The 15,629-nt window shown below is 38.3% G+C and overlaps 1 protein-coding gene across 2 annotated transcripts in view; it reads left to right on the top strand.

Moving 5' to 3' along the window:
* Positions 1–15,629, top strand: part of JAG2 (jagged canonical Notch ligand 2) — a 102,604-nt gene that overhangs the window by 35,075 nt on the left and 51,900 nt on the right. For both annotated transcript variants that reach the window (XM_063290418.1, XM_063290417.1), the window contains exon 3: positions 13,107–13,161. In XM_063290418.1, the coding sequence (XP_063146488.1) occupies positions 13,107–13,161 (55 nt within the window). The remainder of the gene's footprint in view (positions 1–13,106; positions 13,162–15,629) is intronic.

Raw genomic sequence — 15,629 nt, 5'->3', positions numbered from 1 at the left:
ACCTGTGTCCTGTTCTAGATCAACACTCTATCCAGTTTATAAATATCCTCCAGTTTTGAGTAATAACTCTAGCTATCATCATTAATCTTATAAAACTAGGAGACTGATTTGTTTGTTTGCTGTTGGAGAGGTACAGCACTGCTATGAATCTTCACGAAGTGAAATATGGTACATTTGTAACTTTGTGGGATTGATATTTCCTATATACTGTATGCAACAAGCTCCTAATAGCTCTCACGAGAGAAAGGCCATGTACTCATAAAGTATGCATAATTAAGAATGTAAGCCTTTCAGTTCTTATTTATTCAACATTTCTTATCCCTCCCTGAGCTTACCATATTTTCTGCTGTTATCGTATGATGGTGCATGAGTGAAGGTACTTGTCAGGAAATGAGATTTTCCTATAAATGTGTGCATATTCAAATGTAAAAAGCCTTTAACTACCCAAAATGTTTGTTATAGAATGACTTTGCCTGAATGTTGGTAAAGTAAAAATTCTTTAATGCCATCACTGCCAGGACGTAGCCTTCAGATGAGCTTTACCCTTGTTAAATTAGATTAACACTAAGTTAAAGCCCACTGTTGCTCTGCAATAAGGCTCTAGTGAGACATTTATATATAGCCAGTGTAATATACAGTATCTGTTAATGAAAAACAGCCATCTGGCCAAAGATTTTGGCCTATTTAAATTATTTCAAAATGGCTGTTTCATGCATAGTGTCTCCTCTTAGCCTGAAATGAATGATACTGGGTAGAATACCCTTTCATTACAGCATCCTGCTTATCTGTTACAGGAAACTGTGGTGATTGTTTCTTTTTCACATCTTCGAAGCAAACTAAAGGCTTGGGGTAATAATTTAAGCCTCAGGAAGGGCTTATAAAGACCACAAGACACAAAATTAATTTCATTAAAATATCCCATTGTTTTAGCAGTCAAGGAGTATATGTGTTGTTCTGGAAAAGAGTTTATGTAAATGCACCTGTAATTAAAAAAAAAAACAACTAGCATTGTAAATATTTGGTTTCTTGATCTGTGAATTGTTATATTGTTTTACATAAACAGTGAAGCTTGGTTTAATGAAACAAACAGGCAGACTACATGTGACCTCTAAGCCTCTTTTTTTTTTTTTCAGTCCTCAGTGCATCTCTAAATTCCATTGCTGAAATTTGGCAATGCAATTTTTCTGCCACTTTTTAGAATAAGCAAAATAGTTGCATCGTGTCCTATAGGTTTAGCATGTATTTTTTTAAAAAAAACCTCTTAGTCCATCCTTTCTGATGGCATTACATCACTATTTATTTTATTTTTTATTTATTTATAAATTTATTCACCGCCCATCTCCCCCTATTACCACCTGCAGCTCTCAGCTTCTGGAAATATTTATTTAGAAAGAAAATGGCCCCTAGCAACAAAATGGCTGGGTCTCTGTGATTCACACAGGAGTTATGCAACTACACCAAGCCCATTCAGAACCTTGTAGAGTTTACAGAATTGTTTGGCAGCACCCTAGTGTAAACCTTGCTACTAAACACAGCTCCTGCCAAACTATACCACTTAGCACATTCACCCTTTAGGTCTTTGGAGCAAATGAAAAACAAACTATTCCCCACCCCCCATGCTTAAAATACCATGCTACCAGGAAAAGAGCTAATGACACAGAAGGTAACAGAATAAGAACTATTGCATTTTATTGTTTAAGGATAGTAACTTTGCTTTATCAAAATTCTTTAATTTTTCCCCTTAATTTTCTTTATTTTTCTTTAACTTTCTGTGACCTCTTATTTCAAAACACCTAATAGAAGGTCGGGAAAAAGAGGAAGTGTTTGAATCATCCTGAAACCACCACCACCACCCCCGGTCCATGGAAAAATTGTCTTCCACGAAACCGTTCCCTGGTGCCAAAAAGGTTGGGAACCACTGTTCTAAGATACCTGCCCCACCTAGTTCCAACCCCAGCAAACAGGAGGCGAATAAAGGCCGCTACTGCCTCCAATAGCCTCAGTAGTTATTGTCCTTCTAATGAAATGGTAGTTTACTTAAATTCTACCAGACAAATAACAAAGGTTTGGGCAGAAAGCCAAGATAACTTGGAGAGAGGCAGTTAATAGATTTGGGAAAGAAAGGGAAAGGAGATAAGCTGTATGTAGAGAACAGAAATTATTGGTCATTGTAACAAAGTAAACTATCAGTCTGAAACCACTACATTTTGTGTCTCTAAACATTCAAACAACTTGCATATTTTCATGAAATGCTATTGTTAAATTTTTAATTGTTTATAAGCAGCTGGTCTTTGGAGTAGATGAAAGACAAACTATTCCCCACCCCCCCATGCTTAAAATACCATGCTATCAGGAAAAGAGCTAATAACCCAGAAGATAACATGAGGATAAGAACTATTGCATTTTATTGTTTAAGGACAGTAAGCTTATAAATAATATTTATCTCCTAAGCAAACTTAGAAATACTTACGTTACTTCTGACAAAATAAACTAGTTTTACTGCAGTTCTTTACTCACTTCTCAAAAGTACCTGAAAAAGGCAGGTGTGTGAAAGAAGGCTCCAGCAGGCACTCTTCTAGCCGGGTCCTCTTTCATGAAAGAAGGCCCTGGCAGGCATGCAAACTGAGGCCTGGGGCGTAAGAGAAGCCCTGGCATGAAAAATGGCACAAAGAAGGCCCTGTCCCATACAATAGTGGCATGTGGTGTGGTTGGTAGGGCTGGATGACGGGGCAGTTGGCAGCAGTGGGTAGGTGGGTGGCCAAAAGGCAGATGTAAATGTGGGTGGACCCGAATTTTGTTCATGTGACCGCAGGGGCGCTGCAGTGGCTGGAACTTCAAGGACTGGCCGTGAGTCCCTTTGCTCAGCACCGTTATAATTCCAAATGGCTGTTGAACGAATGGACATTAAACAAGGACTACCTGTATTTTTTTTTACATTTTTTATCCCACCTTTATTATTTTTATAAATAACTCAAGGTGGGGAACGTACTTTATACTCCTTCCTCCTCCTATTTCCCCCACAACAACAACCCTGTGATGTGAGTTGGGCTGAGACCAAGTGACTGGCCCAAAGTCATCCAGCCAGCTTTCATTCCTAAGGCAGGACTAGAACTCAGTCTCCTGGTTTCTAGCCTGGTGCCTTAACCACTAGATCAAATTGGCTCTCCTTCAGTCTTTTCTTTTGCAACTTAATCCTATCCCTTCAACTGTTCCTCTGGGCTTAATTTCCAGATGCTTTATCAGGCTGATGGCTCTCCTCTAGATGCAGCTTCTCTGTGTAACTTTAAAATGCAGTGCCCAGTGCTGGGCACAGTACTTCAAGCACAGTCTAACTAGTGGAGAGTACAATGGACTCCCATGATCAGGATTCACTGCTTTTGTTAATTACAGTGAATTACAATTCAGGCATTAAAAGAATGACAGCTAACTACTTTTAAACATTCAGTGGTCCAATAAACATGGAAAATTGCATTGTATTGCATTGAATTTTTTAGCCATTACATCATTTTGCTTGCTCATGTTTTGCTAGTAATCCACTAATACTTCTAGATCCTTCTCATGCCCTGCCATCAAGCTATGTTTTCCCAATCATTCATTCATGTATGTATGTATGTATGTATGTGTTGGTTTATTTATTTATTTATAAATTTATTCACCGCCCATCTCCCCCTTACAGGGGGACTCTGGGCGGCTTACAATAAAACAAGGTTAAAATTTAAAACCATTCCAAATACAAAAATACAATAAAATAGAAATATAATAAAATCTAAATGGCAAAAGATTTTAATCAGTCGGTGAGTGTAATAGGCACATTTTATTTTTCTTGCCCAAAAGCTGGTATGAGTTAGTTTGGTGGCAAATATCAGAGTAATTAATGTTTCCTTTTACTATGCTAGTCTGTTCACGGTTGTGTGGGTTGAGAAAGGCATCATCCATATTGTCTGCCTAAGTAAGTAGCCTGTCATACAATCCCACAAGAGTATCACTTTCATTTGATAGTCCTCCTAATCTTACATAAGGGCTTTCAAGAAAACTTTGACATCTAGGGACATGAATTTTTTCACATGGATATCATTCCCTTTTTGTTGATTTTTTTTTTTTGAGCAAATAGTATCCTTAAAGTTTTGTATTCCAGCCATGACTTTCATCTCCTAGGTTTCTGTAGTATTTATCAGATTATAATTGCTTTCCCATGTTAAGATTTCTGGTTCCTCCTACTTGCTATTCATATTCTGAGCATTTGTGTATAGACACTGAAGATTGGGAATGTTACTGTTTACTAGTCTGCATTCCACCACATTCTGAGGATGTCTGAGTAGCATTCCTGCATTGTGTCTCCTTCATTATAATGTGCAGACTTGTTCTGAATGCTCAGCATTTATTGCCCTGAGTCTGAGCTTTTGTGTTCCTCTTCCTTCCAGTTTAGTTTAAGATGCTCCTGGAAAGATTTGCTAGACTCTTGCCAAACATATTTTTCTCTGCCCTTCTGTGGTACAGCTCATCCTGCCTAACATTCTCATCTTTGACCTTTAACTTCCTTTACAGAACCAGATTCAACGTAATATTAATACTTAACCAATAAAGAATTACAAGTAGACAAGCCCATAAAGATTCCTTCAAATTTATTATAATTCCAGCATTAAAAGAATGACAGCTAACTACTTTTAAACATTCATTGGTCCAATAAACATGGAAAATATTTTTGTTGGATTAATTTAGTGTTTTAAGTCATAAAAAACATATCTAACATTCCTTGGAACTTGAAGCCATTGGTTGGACAGAATAGGATACTCTTAATTCTGTATTCCAAATTTCTTGTATGTTATCCAATTTTATTTTTGTAGTTTTTAAATTTTTATGTTAATAAATTGGCATATTTGGCTTACTCTAGCTGCTTACACAAACAGAAGGATAAAGATAAGAAATTGTAATCAAAGAAATACATTTGATAGGAATTTTAAAATTCCACAACACTTGAATCAAAAATTTAATTTGAATTGTATTCGCTTGCTTGCTTATTTATTTAGCATCCGATGAAGCTAACATCACTGGTTCATGTTGCACAATTTTAGAAAACAAAATCAACAGAAAAGTGGGAAATTTGTTCAGACTTTTTTGGGGAGAGTTACGGTCAGAGGGGGATTTGCAGCTGAGTTAGAAGATGACAGCATTTTTCAGACTAGTATCACACAATTATGCAATCTTTAAACTCACACTCTAGACCTGGCTTGGAAAGTAATACTACTTTGAGGGCAGGTGCTTAAGAGAGCAGTGACAAGTGCACCTGAATGTGACAGTCTTGATCCAACTCAATATGATTCAAGAATCATCCTTGGTTTTCTTATTTGGAGGCCTTTGTTTAAGAGAACAACAGAGAGTGCTACTCCCAGTGTAATATCAGTATAATATCTCTCAGTGACTCCTGAAACTTTTGAACATGTTTTCTTTTTCACTGAGGTGAGTCTAAAATTGTTATATAGTGATTCAGTTCAAACCTGTGGTTTCCAGGCTCTTGGTAATTATATTTCAACCTCTGTATTGTGTGCCAACCCAATAGTAATAGTATTTGAAGCACTTAGGAAAGATTACTAGTGCTAATATATCAGAACTATTCAGGATCAGTTTGCCCATCTAATTTGGGAGGTGAACCTATATTTTGATCCGTCTCAGTTGGTGAGCCTTTTGAGTCCATAACTAGATTTGAATAAACTAGCTATGACTTTTGTACTTATAATCTCATGTCTAGATTGCTGTAACATGAAGCAAGCTTGCAGGTTTATTGCTTTTCTATATACAGGTGTACATACATACCCATCAGGCTATTTAGTTTTGAGATAAGCAGTGTTACGCAAAATGCAGAAAAGAAATAAAATCATTAAGCAATTGAAGTTAAAATCTATAGCTACTTCACACCAAGACCATTTACTATACCTCTTCATGTCTTTCTATACCTACATATGTATGCTTCTCAAAAATTAATTTTTGTTCTTTAAATTAGGGGTTCTCGAACAGTAACTTGTATTATTTATAGAATTTCCCACACACACACACAAACAGACTTCTGCAAGCCAAGCTGGAACACTGTCAAAACTCACCCTGGCTTTGTATCCTGCCATATTTGCACAAGCCAGCTGCAGATTTATCCAGGCAGAGTGAGAGCAAGTTTTGAAAGCTCAAGCTTTGCTTGTGTGGTACTGCACAGTTGGAGAACTACTGTTCTAAACTTTAAAGTTCTCAACACTTTTTCTGAATATTTCATCAATTCCATCCAAGTACTGTACAACTTCTTTGATTTTTCTTGTGCTGCCACTCTTCCCTCATATATTTGTTACACAGTTCAGTTCTCATTCATTTTCTCTGTATGACCAAATAACCTCACTGTACTTCCTTTGTACTGGTCATTTATTTTGTATTCAGTCCACAATCATTCAGCACCTCATTCATTCTTGACCCTCTCCTTTCTTTATCACTCACTTTCCTTAAGTATCCCCTTCCCTCTGCATTCAACTGCTGTCAGGGCACTTGATCCCTAGTGCATTAAAATTTGCATTCGTTATTGCTATGTCTCCCTTTGGAAGAATGCTGTTATCTCCAGCCATATTATTCATTTATTTGCTTTAATGCACAGACATGTAAAAAAAAAAGTGTTATAATACATGGGAAAGACAGCTCAATTTTAAACACAGCATTAAACCTTAATCACATAGTAATAGTGATCAGTCTTTCCATTATGTCAGTTGATCAGCAGAGTCAACACAGAATCATAAAGTTGGAAGCGACCTTAGATAGCAACTAGTCCAACCCCTGATCAGTGCCAGATTCATTAGAGAATCTTTGGCAGATGACCATCTAGCTTCTCTTTGGACTTCTAGTGAAGAACACTATGTGGCAGCCTGTTAAATTGGCTGACAGCACATACAGTCTGGAATTTTCTCCTGATGTCTAGCCTGAACCTCCCATCCTCATAGTTTTAACTCATTAGTTGTGATCCTGCCCTCTAGGCCGATAGAGAATAGGTTCATTCTTCTGTGTGAAAGTTCTTCCAATATCTTCCCTTAGTAAATTTTTCTGTAGGCTAAACATAGCCAGATCCTTTAATTGTTTCTCACTGAGCTTCGTTTCCATATTCTTCACTGTCTTAGTAGTCCTTATCATAACTTACTCCTATTTTGTCACTGTCCTTTTTGAATTGTGCCCAGAACTGGACACACAAGTACAAAAAGGGCTTAACCAGGACACAATAGAATAGAACAAACATCTCCCATGATCTGGACTCTGGCTGTGTTAATCCACCTCAGGATAGCATTTGATTTTTTTTTAGCACCTGTATCCCACTGCTGGCTCATATTTAATTTATAGTCAATAAGATACCCAGGTCTCTTTCACATGTGCTGCTGCCAAGCCAATGATAATTTTTCTTCTGAAGTGTTAGCTGCCCCTCCCGGTTTTGTGTCATCTGCAACCTTTATAAGTATCCTTCAACTCCCTCATCTGAGTCATTGATAAAAACATTGAACAGCACAGAGCCCAGGACAGAACCTAATAGCACTCCACATATTTCCTCCAAAACCTATTTGGAGTCATTAATCAGCACTCTTTTAGTACAGTTGTTCTGCCAACTATGAGTCCATCTAATAGTATCATCTAGTCCATATTATACCATTTCATGAAGGAGAATATTTTGAGGCATTCCCTGAAAAATTTTGCTGTGGTCCAAATATATTATACTTCCAGCATTTCTTGAAATACTAAGCTACTAATTCTGTCAAAGAAAGAAATAAGATTAGTCTGGCTCCTGTTAATTATAGCGTGCCTATCCAAGTGCTCACAAACATGCTTCTTGATAACCTGTTCGAAGACCTTGCTCAGGATAGACATCAAGCTGACAGGTCTGTAATTTCTTGCGTTTTCCTCCACCTCCTATTTGAAGATGGGAATGACATTTGCTCTCCTTCAGTCTTTTGAGACCTTGTTAGCTGTCCAAGAGTTCTCAAAGATTACTGAGAACATTTATGTGATCACCTCTGCTAGTTCCTCCAGTATTCTGGGATGTAATCCTACTGGCCCTGGAGATTAAAATTGTTTTGAATTAACTTAGTTCTCTCTGGCCTCTCCCTAAGTTGCAGTTCCATGCTTTCTTCAATGACATCATAATGACTAGCCAAGGTACCATTTCTATTTTCAGAAAACATAGATGCAAAACAGGAGTTAAGAAGTTCTGCCTTTTCCCCATCACCAATTCATCATTTTCACCTCACAGTGGACTTATTACCTCTTTGATTTTCCTTTTATTTCTAACGCATCCAAAGAATCTTTGTTGTTGTTATTTTTGGTATTGCTTGCAAACTTCAGCTCATTCTGACAGTTAGCTTTTCTGACAGAATACCTACTGTTTCAGGAGACTACCTGGTATATTTTATTATTTCCCTTTCTTCCATTTCCTATACATTTCCATTTTTTCCCCTTCAGCATTGTAGAGAGCTCTGCATGTATCCATATTGGCCTTTTTTTTAAGATTCTTCCAGTTCTTCCTCCTCATAGGATTTGCAATTGTACCTTCAGAATCTTATTTTGTAGAATCTCCCATCATTCCTGGCCATCTCTCTCCTAAAGGATATGTAGTCGTTGCATCCAGGCTACATTCCTTGGGTAAGTTAATAAAAATCCACTCTTAGGAAGCCCAGTATGCAGGTCTGATTCTTCTCAGTTCCTCCTCTGGATGTCACACATTCAAGAATAATGTGATCACTTTCCCTCAGCATAGCAGTCATCTTCACTTAATCAACCAGTTCCTCCCTGTTGGTGAGGATTAGGTCTTAAAGCAGACCCCATTCCCTCCATCTTCTGACAAATGAAGTTGTCAGCAAGAGAAGATAATAATTGGTTGACAGAGTTAGTTCCCAGCAGATGTCAGGATAATTGAAAAACACAATTATCACTGTTAATGTGCCTCTTTTAAAGACTGGTCATCTTACACAGAAAGATCTCTTCTGTATCCTAGCTACCACTTTCGTTTTTCTTTCCTTTAATTCTTGTATATTTTCAATAGGATTTCCATTTGTATTCCTGAGTTTATGTGCAAATATTATCTTTTCTACAAATAGTGCAACACCCTTATCCTTTTTTGTTTCTTTAGAATAAATTGTAGCCTTCCAGTACTGGTGCCATTCGTAAGTACAGATAGTCCTTGACTTACGACCGTTCGTTCAGCGACCATTCAAAGTTATGAGCATGCCGAAAAAAGTGACTTGCGACCAGTGCCCAACGCTCTGGCTGTTACAGTGCCCCCATGGTCACTTGATCAATATTTGGGTGCTTGGCAACCCACCCGCACTTAAAACAGCAGGGGCGCTGCAACTCCTCCCACCTATCTCCCCCCACATCTATGCCCTTTTGGCCCTCTAATACCCTGTGCTCCGCTGCCCCTTGACATCTTCTTGCTCCCGCCACTGATGAGGCGTGCCCAGCCTGGCTGCTGGGCTGGGCCAGGTTGGGCTTTGGCTGCGAAAAAGGGGAAAAAGTGCTAAAGGACCTCAACAGCAGCGTGTCAAAACAACGCTTGTTGCCATGCTCCTGGGGGGATCAGGGCTGGCTTTGTGCTGCGAAGAAGGGGGGGAAAGTGCTTTTTTCTTCTTTGCAGCACAAAGCCAGCCCCAACCCCACGTAGGAGCATGGTGAAAAGGGGCATTTTGGCATGCTGCTGTTGGGCTGCCTTTAGCATTTTTTTCTTTTTCGCAGCGTGAAGTCAGGCCCCAACCCCGCCCAGGAACATGGCAAAAGAGGGCATTTTGGCACACTGTGGCTGAGGGGCTGCTTTTAGCATTTTTTTTCTTTTTTGCAGCGGAAGCCCAGCCCAGCCAGGCCCGGGAGGAGCAAGAAGGTACAAGGTCAGCTGGGGCACCAGAGTGCAGGGCGGTAGATATCTCAAGAGTGCAAGCTGGCGAGGGCAATTGGGACTGGGCTGGGGCGGCTGCAGCTTCCTGGTGCAAGGCAAGCAGCCCAAGAGCCGCGAGGTTTTGGGGCTGCTTGCCACCCCACAAGGCAAGATACAGGGTGGCCAAAAGGGCAGAGATAGAGGGAGAGATAGGCAGGTGGGGGGTTGGATGCAGTCCCTTACCTTACTGGGGCTCGGGGTTGGAATGGACCAAGTCCGGAATGGCTTCTAATGGGGTGGGTCCTCAGCTAACAACCGGTAAAATTCACTTAAGAGCAAGGGAAGTTGCCAGGATTGCAGTTGCTAAGCAATGCAGTCACATGACATCTCACAACCAGATCACTTAGTGACCAAAAGTTCAGTGATTCCTATCACATCATATTTGGCTTCCTGAGTTAGGAACTCTAGTGCTCCCTGCTTATTTCAAGTAGTCTGTGTGTTGGTATAGAGACATCTGAGCTTTTTAATAACCACCATCTGACATCTCTGTTGGTAGTGTCCTGCAAAACTTCTAAATCCTCCTGCTGCTTCTTTTATTTTCTTCTTTCTTGGCCCCAGTCCTTGGTTGAATGTTTGGTTCTGGAATTTGCTGCTGTCCCTTTTTCATTCCCCTCTTTCATTCTTATTTATTGCCTTCCTGATGAGACTACTGAAGTGTTCCTTCAATTTTTCCATCTCTTCCCAGTAGTCCTTCACGAAGATAGGATAAGACATTTGTTGCAACACATTCATTCATTTATTCATTCATTCATGACATCTAATAGAATTATTTTTCCCCCTGGATCAAATTCATTCAGAATGTTGTACAATTTTCCCCAAAAGTAATATCTGGATCTTCCATTATCAACAATCACTAGAGTATAACACACAACTGTCAACAATCTATAAATTCTTTCTGCATTCATATGCATTCAAAACAATCTGCTGTAGATGATTCATACCTTCTGACCTATATTTTAGCCCTTTCATTCATATTTAAACTTGTTAATTTCCTGCATGCAGTCATCAACTCCATAAGATCTGATCACCTTCTTTCAAGTCTATTATATCTTCCTCCGTTGTGTAAGTTTCTCAAATATTCATTCGTGATTTCAATTTAATCATCTTACATTTCAAGTCAGAATGTTCATCTTCTGTAGTCACCAGATGGCCCCATAGATATTGACTTCTGGTGCCCAGCTTGATTTTGGTCAATTGAGACATATATGTAAAGTTTTATTAACATAGTGGAGGAATAGGCTAGATGCAATTCTTATTTGTATCCAGTTGACATGTAGCATTAAATCTAATTGGTAAGTTTTCACATTTTTGTCTTGTTTGCCACAATGCCAATCAAAACCCAGTTTTATCCCAAGATGCTCATGTTATTCTATAAAAACTAGGATCTTTAATCTAGGAATGACGTTATGAGTCAATATATTGTTCCCTCATCTAGCCAACAAAGAGGAGCGAATGTAGAATATGGCGTACTCTGGAGCCATCATTTCCCTTGTTTCAAGACAGAAAAAAAGAGTGTTTTTAGACCTGATCTTCACAGCCTACCTCAATTTATTAATATAACATCAAGTCATCTCATTGAGTTTTAAGACAAAATTTTCCATTAAAGCATAGTCTACATATTCTAGAGAGACATCTATGTGGTGTGTATTTTTTTTCTTTTTTTTTTCCTGGACCATTTTTCTCCTGTTTGTCATCAACATTGATGACAAAAAACGAACAGGCCCCTTCACTCCTGACCTTCCGGAAGAGTTTGAAGACCTGGTTCTGCCGCCTCACCTGGGAGGGGAAGGGCAGTAGCTCTTCCTGGGGGTAGCTGGTGGTGTAGAGTTCTCCCTACCGAATGTAATTTTTCCCACTTGGATTTTATATTTATATTTATTTAGTAATTTGGATGTTGACTTCGTAATTTTATACACTGAGGCTTTTAAAAGGATAATTTTATTGTAAACCGCCCAGAGTCCCCCTCTTTGGGGGGAGATGGGTGGTAATAGAAATTTGAATAGTAAAATAAATAAATATTGTAGATAAATTGCCCATTATATTCAAGTAAGAAAATCTTCTTAGAAGAGTTTAGATTTGAGTTTGATAAACTTTAAATTAGTTATGTTCCTATAGGATTACTTCTCAAAACAGAAATGGTGCCCCCTTAATACATACCGTGAGTGTATAAGGAGTTTGTTATTGTATTGTAATTCTAATTTAAAAGAATTACTTGAGACAAGCAGGAATGGCTTTACTTGCTTTGTAGTTACCCTTCAAATAGTAGCAGCTCAATATCCTTATTTTTAATGTTTATGTCACCCAGAGTTGCTGTTGAGTTGGGTGGCCTTAGAAATCTAAATTATAAATACAACTATAAATAAATAGCTGAGGCAAGAAAAATGTCATTGTCCCCCTTCCCTCAACCTCAAAAATGTTTTAAAAATTCCTCATCCCATGAAAGAACACAGCTACGCAGTTCTCCAACTCTGCTACTACAAAGAAAGAAACCCACTTTTTACAGGCTACCATATAAGTGTGAAAAAATGGTGCCACCATTTTAAGAATTCCATTAACTTTAATGAGGGGATTCCTTAAAGCAGTGACATCTTTTTTCAGATTTCTTTTCATTTTCTGAACTCTTGAAAAAAAGAGTTTCTTTCATGAAGAAGGGAGAGGTGTTCTAGCATGTTCCAGGTTACTGCTCCCAAATCATTTTTGAAGCTTGATCAATCTTAAAATAGGTGGTTTGCTATAGATTATATTTGCAAAACGTTAAGAACATACCTAATCTTATAAAGCCTCTTTTCTACAATCCTACCCAATATTTTGTTTTACTTAGAATTACTTTAAAATTACTTTAAAATTTAAAATTACTTTTAAAATTAATTATTTTAAAGAAACAATTATACAGGTGCAATCTTAGGCAGTTATTTTTCCTAGATCTTTTGAATAGCAAGTATTATGCTGCCATCAGATATTCCTTGACTAATTCTTGTAAATTTGCTTTGCAACGGGTCAATTTTTTTTAAAACTGTCACTGCACAAATGAATTAAATCCTGGAAGAAACAAGCTATTATATGTTGGAATAAATGATGCTTGTGCTAAATCAGATTGAGTTGCATGTCACTTTCAGAGGATTGTGATTTTGATTTAGCCTCTTCAGTAACTAATTTGTATGCTTTGTTTCAGAGGTCATTCACATTAATAATAGAAGCCTGGGACTGGGATAATGAAACGAAAGCTGGTGAGTATATTCGTAAAGAATTGGAACTCTCTAAGCTGAAATTTATAAGGAAACAGACATCTTGTAGGAAACATTTTGAATATACAACTTGGCAGATGAAATTAAAACAGCAAGATTTGCTTATATGTCACTTCTGTACACTGAAAATTGAACTGGGAATATTGGTTAGGGTGAAGATTAAGAGACATAGTCTAATCTGTACTTCGTATTTTTGTTCTCAGAGCTGTATACAGAAATACAGGTAGATTCTGAAATATGTGCTCAGCAGAGGTAATTTCAGTAATTCTGGCAGTATTCTTTCTGAGCCATTTTAGCTATTGATATCAATACATCTGAATCATTACTCTATAGTAATAGTGTTACTGTAATATTCTGTCTGCATTATCTATTGATTATACTTATAAAGGGCACCTGTGACCTTTCACATGGAGTTCATTGTATTTTTGGCTAATCATTTTGATTAGCATCTCAGACGTTTGAAAACAAAAATATGCTCAGCTTTTCTTTGGGGTTTGAGTAGAAAAAATTAAATAATCTTTCTCCAGGAGATCAAAATATAATAGCTTAGGTCACGGTTCTCAAACTTTGCAGTAGCGCAACACTCTAAATAAATGAACTTGTGTGGAAGTTTAGGTTTTGGTAGTGATCCCACTAAATCTCCTGAACCCTTGAGAAAACTTGAGGAAATATTTCATAATGCAGTTTTGGTAGAGAGATTTTTTTCCAAGATTTTTCCCCAGGCCTTTACATTGCTAATTACTCTATAGGAAGCAATGGGAATTCAAAGCAAATACTGAGCTCCATAGTCTTCTGTCTTAGAGCACAACATAAGTGCTACCCCTTCCCAGCCTAAAGAAAAATAGACCAGGGGGATTATTTTTTTAAAAGAAAAGAACATTTGCATTTCCATAACAAACAATAGAAGTAATAATTCAAGTACACGCAGTCCTTGACTTTCAATCACAGTAGGGGCCAGGAAATTCATCTTTAAGCAGTGCAGTGGTTAAGCAAGGCATCATGTGACCATACCCAATTTTATGACATTTTTTATGGTGGTGGTTAAGCGAATCACCATGGTTGTTAAATTGCGCAGTTCCCCATTGATTTTGCTCGTCGGAAGCTTGATGGGAAGGTCACAAATGGTGATCATGTGACCCTGGGATGCTGCGACCATCATAAATACATGCCAGTTGCCAAGTGCCCGAATTTTGATCATGTGACCACGGGGACACTGCGATGGTCATAAGGGCAAGGAGTGGTCATAAACCACTTTTTTCTGTGCCATTGTAACTTCAAACAGTCTCTAAACAAAGTGTCATAACTCAAGGACTACCTGTGTGCTTTTGTACAGCCTGCCTTCATGAACAGTCCAGTAACAACAAGGTTTTTTTTTTCCTCAACACAGCCCATGAACAACAGAAAAAAAAAAACCCAGTCTCTGGCTGTTGGCTTAAAGCTTCTTCATATACACAAGTACAGTACAGTACATATTTCTGCATTTGGGAACCTGCCAGCAACACTCAACAAAGAAAGCCACATAGTCTTTGCATTTTGTATGCTGTCTAAAACCTGAGTCTCAGTAACAAGCACATGGTGGACCCCTCCAAGGGCTTAACAGACAAAAAACAACAGAGCTTTTATATTTGCAAGTTACAGCTGAATTATAACATTATATTTAGCCATACTTGTTTTGCACACTATGCACACACTTTTGACCCACTTATGAAAAACAGAAAATAAGCCGTAGAAAATGCAAACCATGAAATGCACCTCTACTTACCCCAATACTTTCCCCAAATGTGAGCATTCTGGTTTTTTGGGGGGAGGGGGAACAGCATTTCAAGGTGATGTTGGTGGTGGATGCTGCCTGTTAAACGAGGGAGAGGAATTTTGGCAGAAAACTAGGCAGAAAAAAATTAGGTTCAAGTGTTTAGGTGGTTCCTATTTATTTCAGTGTATGACCCAATAAGCACATATGCCCTTTGTATTATCACATGCAGTATACAGGTAGACCTTGCGTAACATTTCCCCTCTATAGTGACCGTACGCAGTTATAATGAAAAAGTAACTTTACAACAAGTCCTCGCATTTAAAACCATCACAGCATCCCTATAGTCAGGTGATCAACATTTGGGCACTTCGCAACTGGTGGGTGCTTACGGCCATCACAGTGTCTCACAGTCATGTGATTACTATTTGCGTGCTTCACGACCAGCTTCCAACAAGCAGAGTCAATAGAGAAGCTTGCAATAAATTCACAAGTCGCAGTCACATGATACCTCGCTTAACGACCTGTGGTGATTTGCTTAACTACCACAGAAGTAAGGTCATAAGCCCATTGCAGTCGCATGATGTTTCACTTAGCAACCACTTAATGATGGAGTTGCTGGTCCCAATTGTGGTCACTAAGCAAGGACTACCTGTAATTTGGAATATATATATTTCCTAAATAAACAAGCAGACCTTAT

The sequence above is a fragment of the Candoia aspera genome, chromosome 1, assembly GCF_035149785.1.
Source record: "Candoia aspera isolate rCanAsp1 chromosome 1, rCanAsp1.hap2, whole genome shotgun sequence".
NCBI classification, from domain to species: Eukaryota; Metazoa; Chordata; class Lepidosauria; order Squamata; family Boidae; genus Candoia; species Candoia aspera.
Note: the sequence above shows the minus strand (reverse complement) of the source record. Positions and strands in the feature narration are given on the sequence as shown.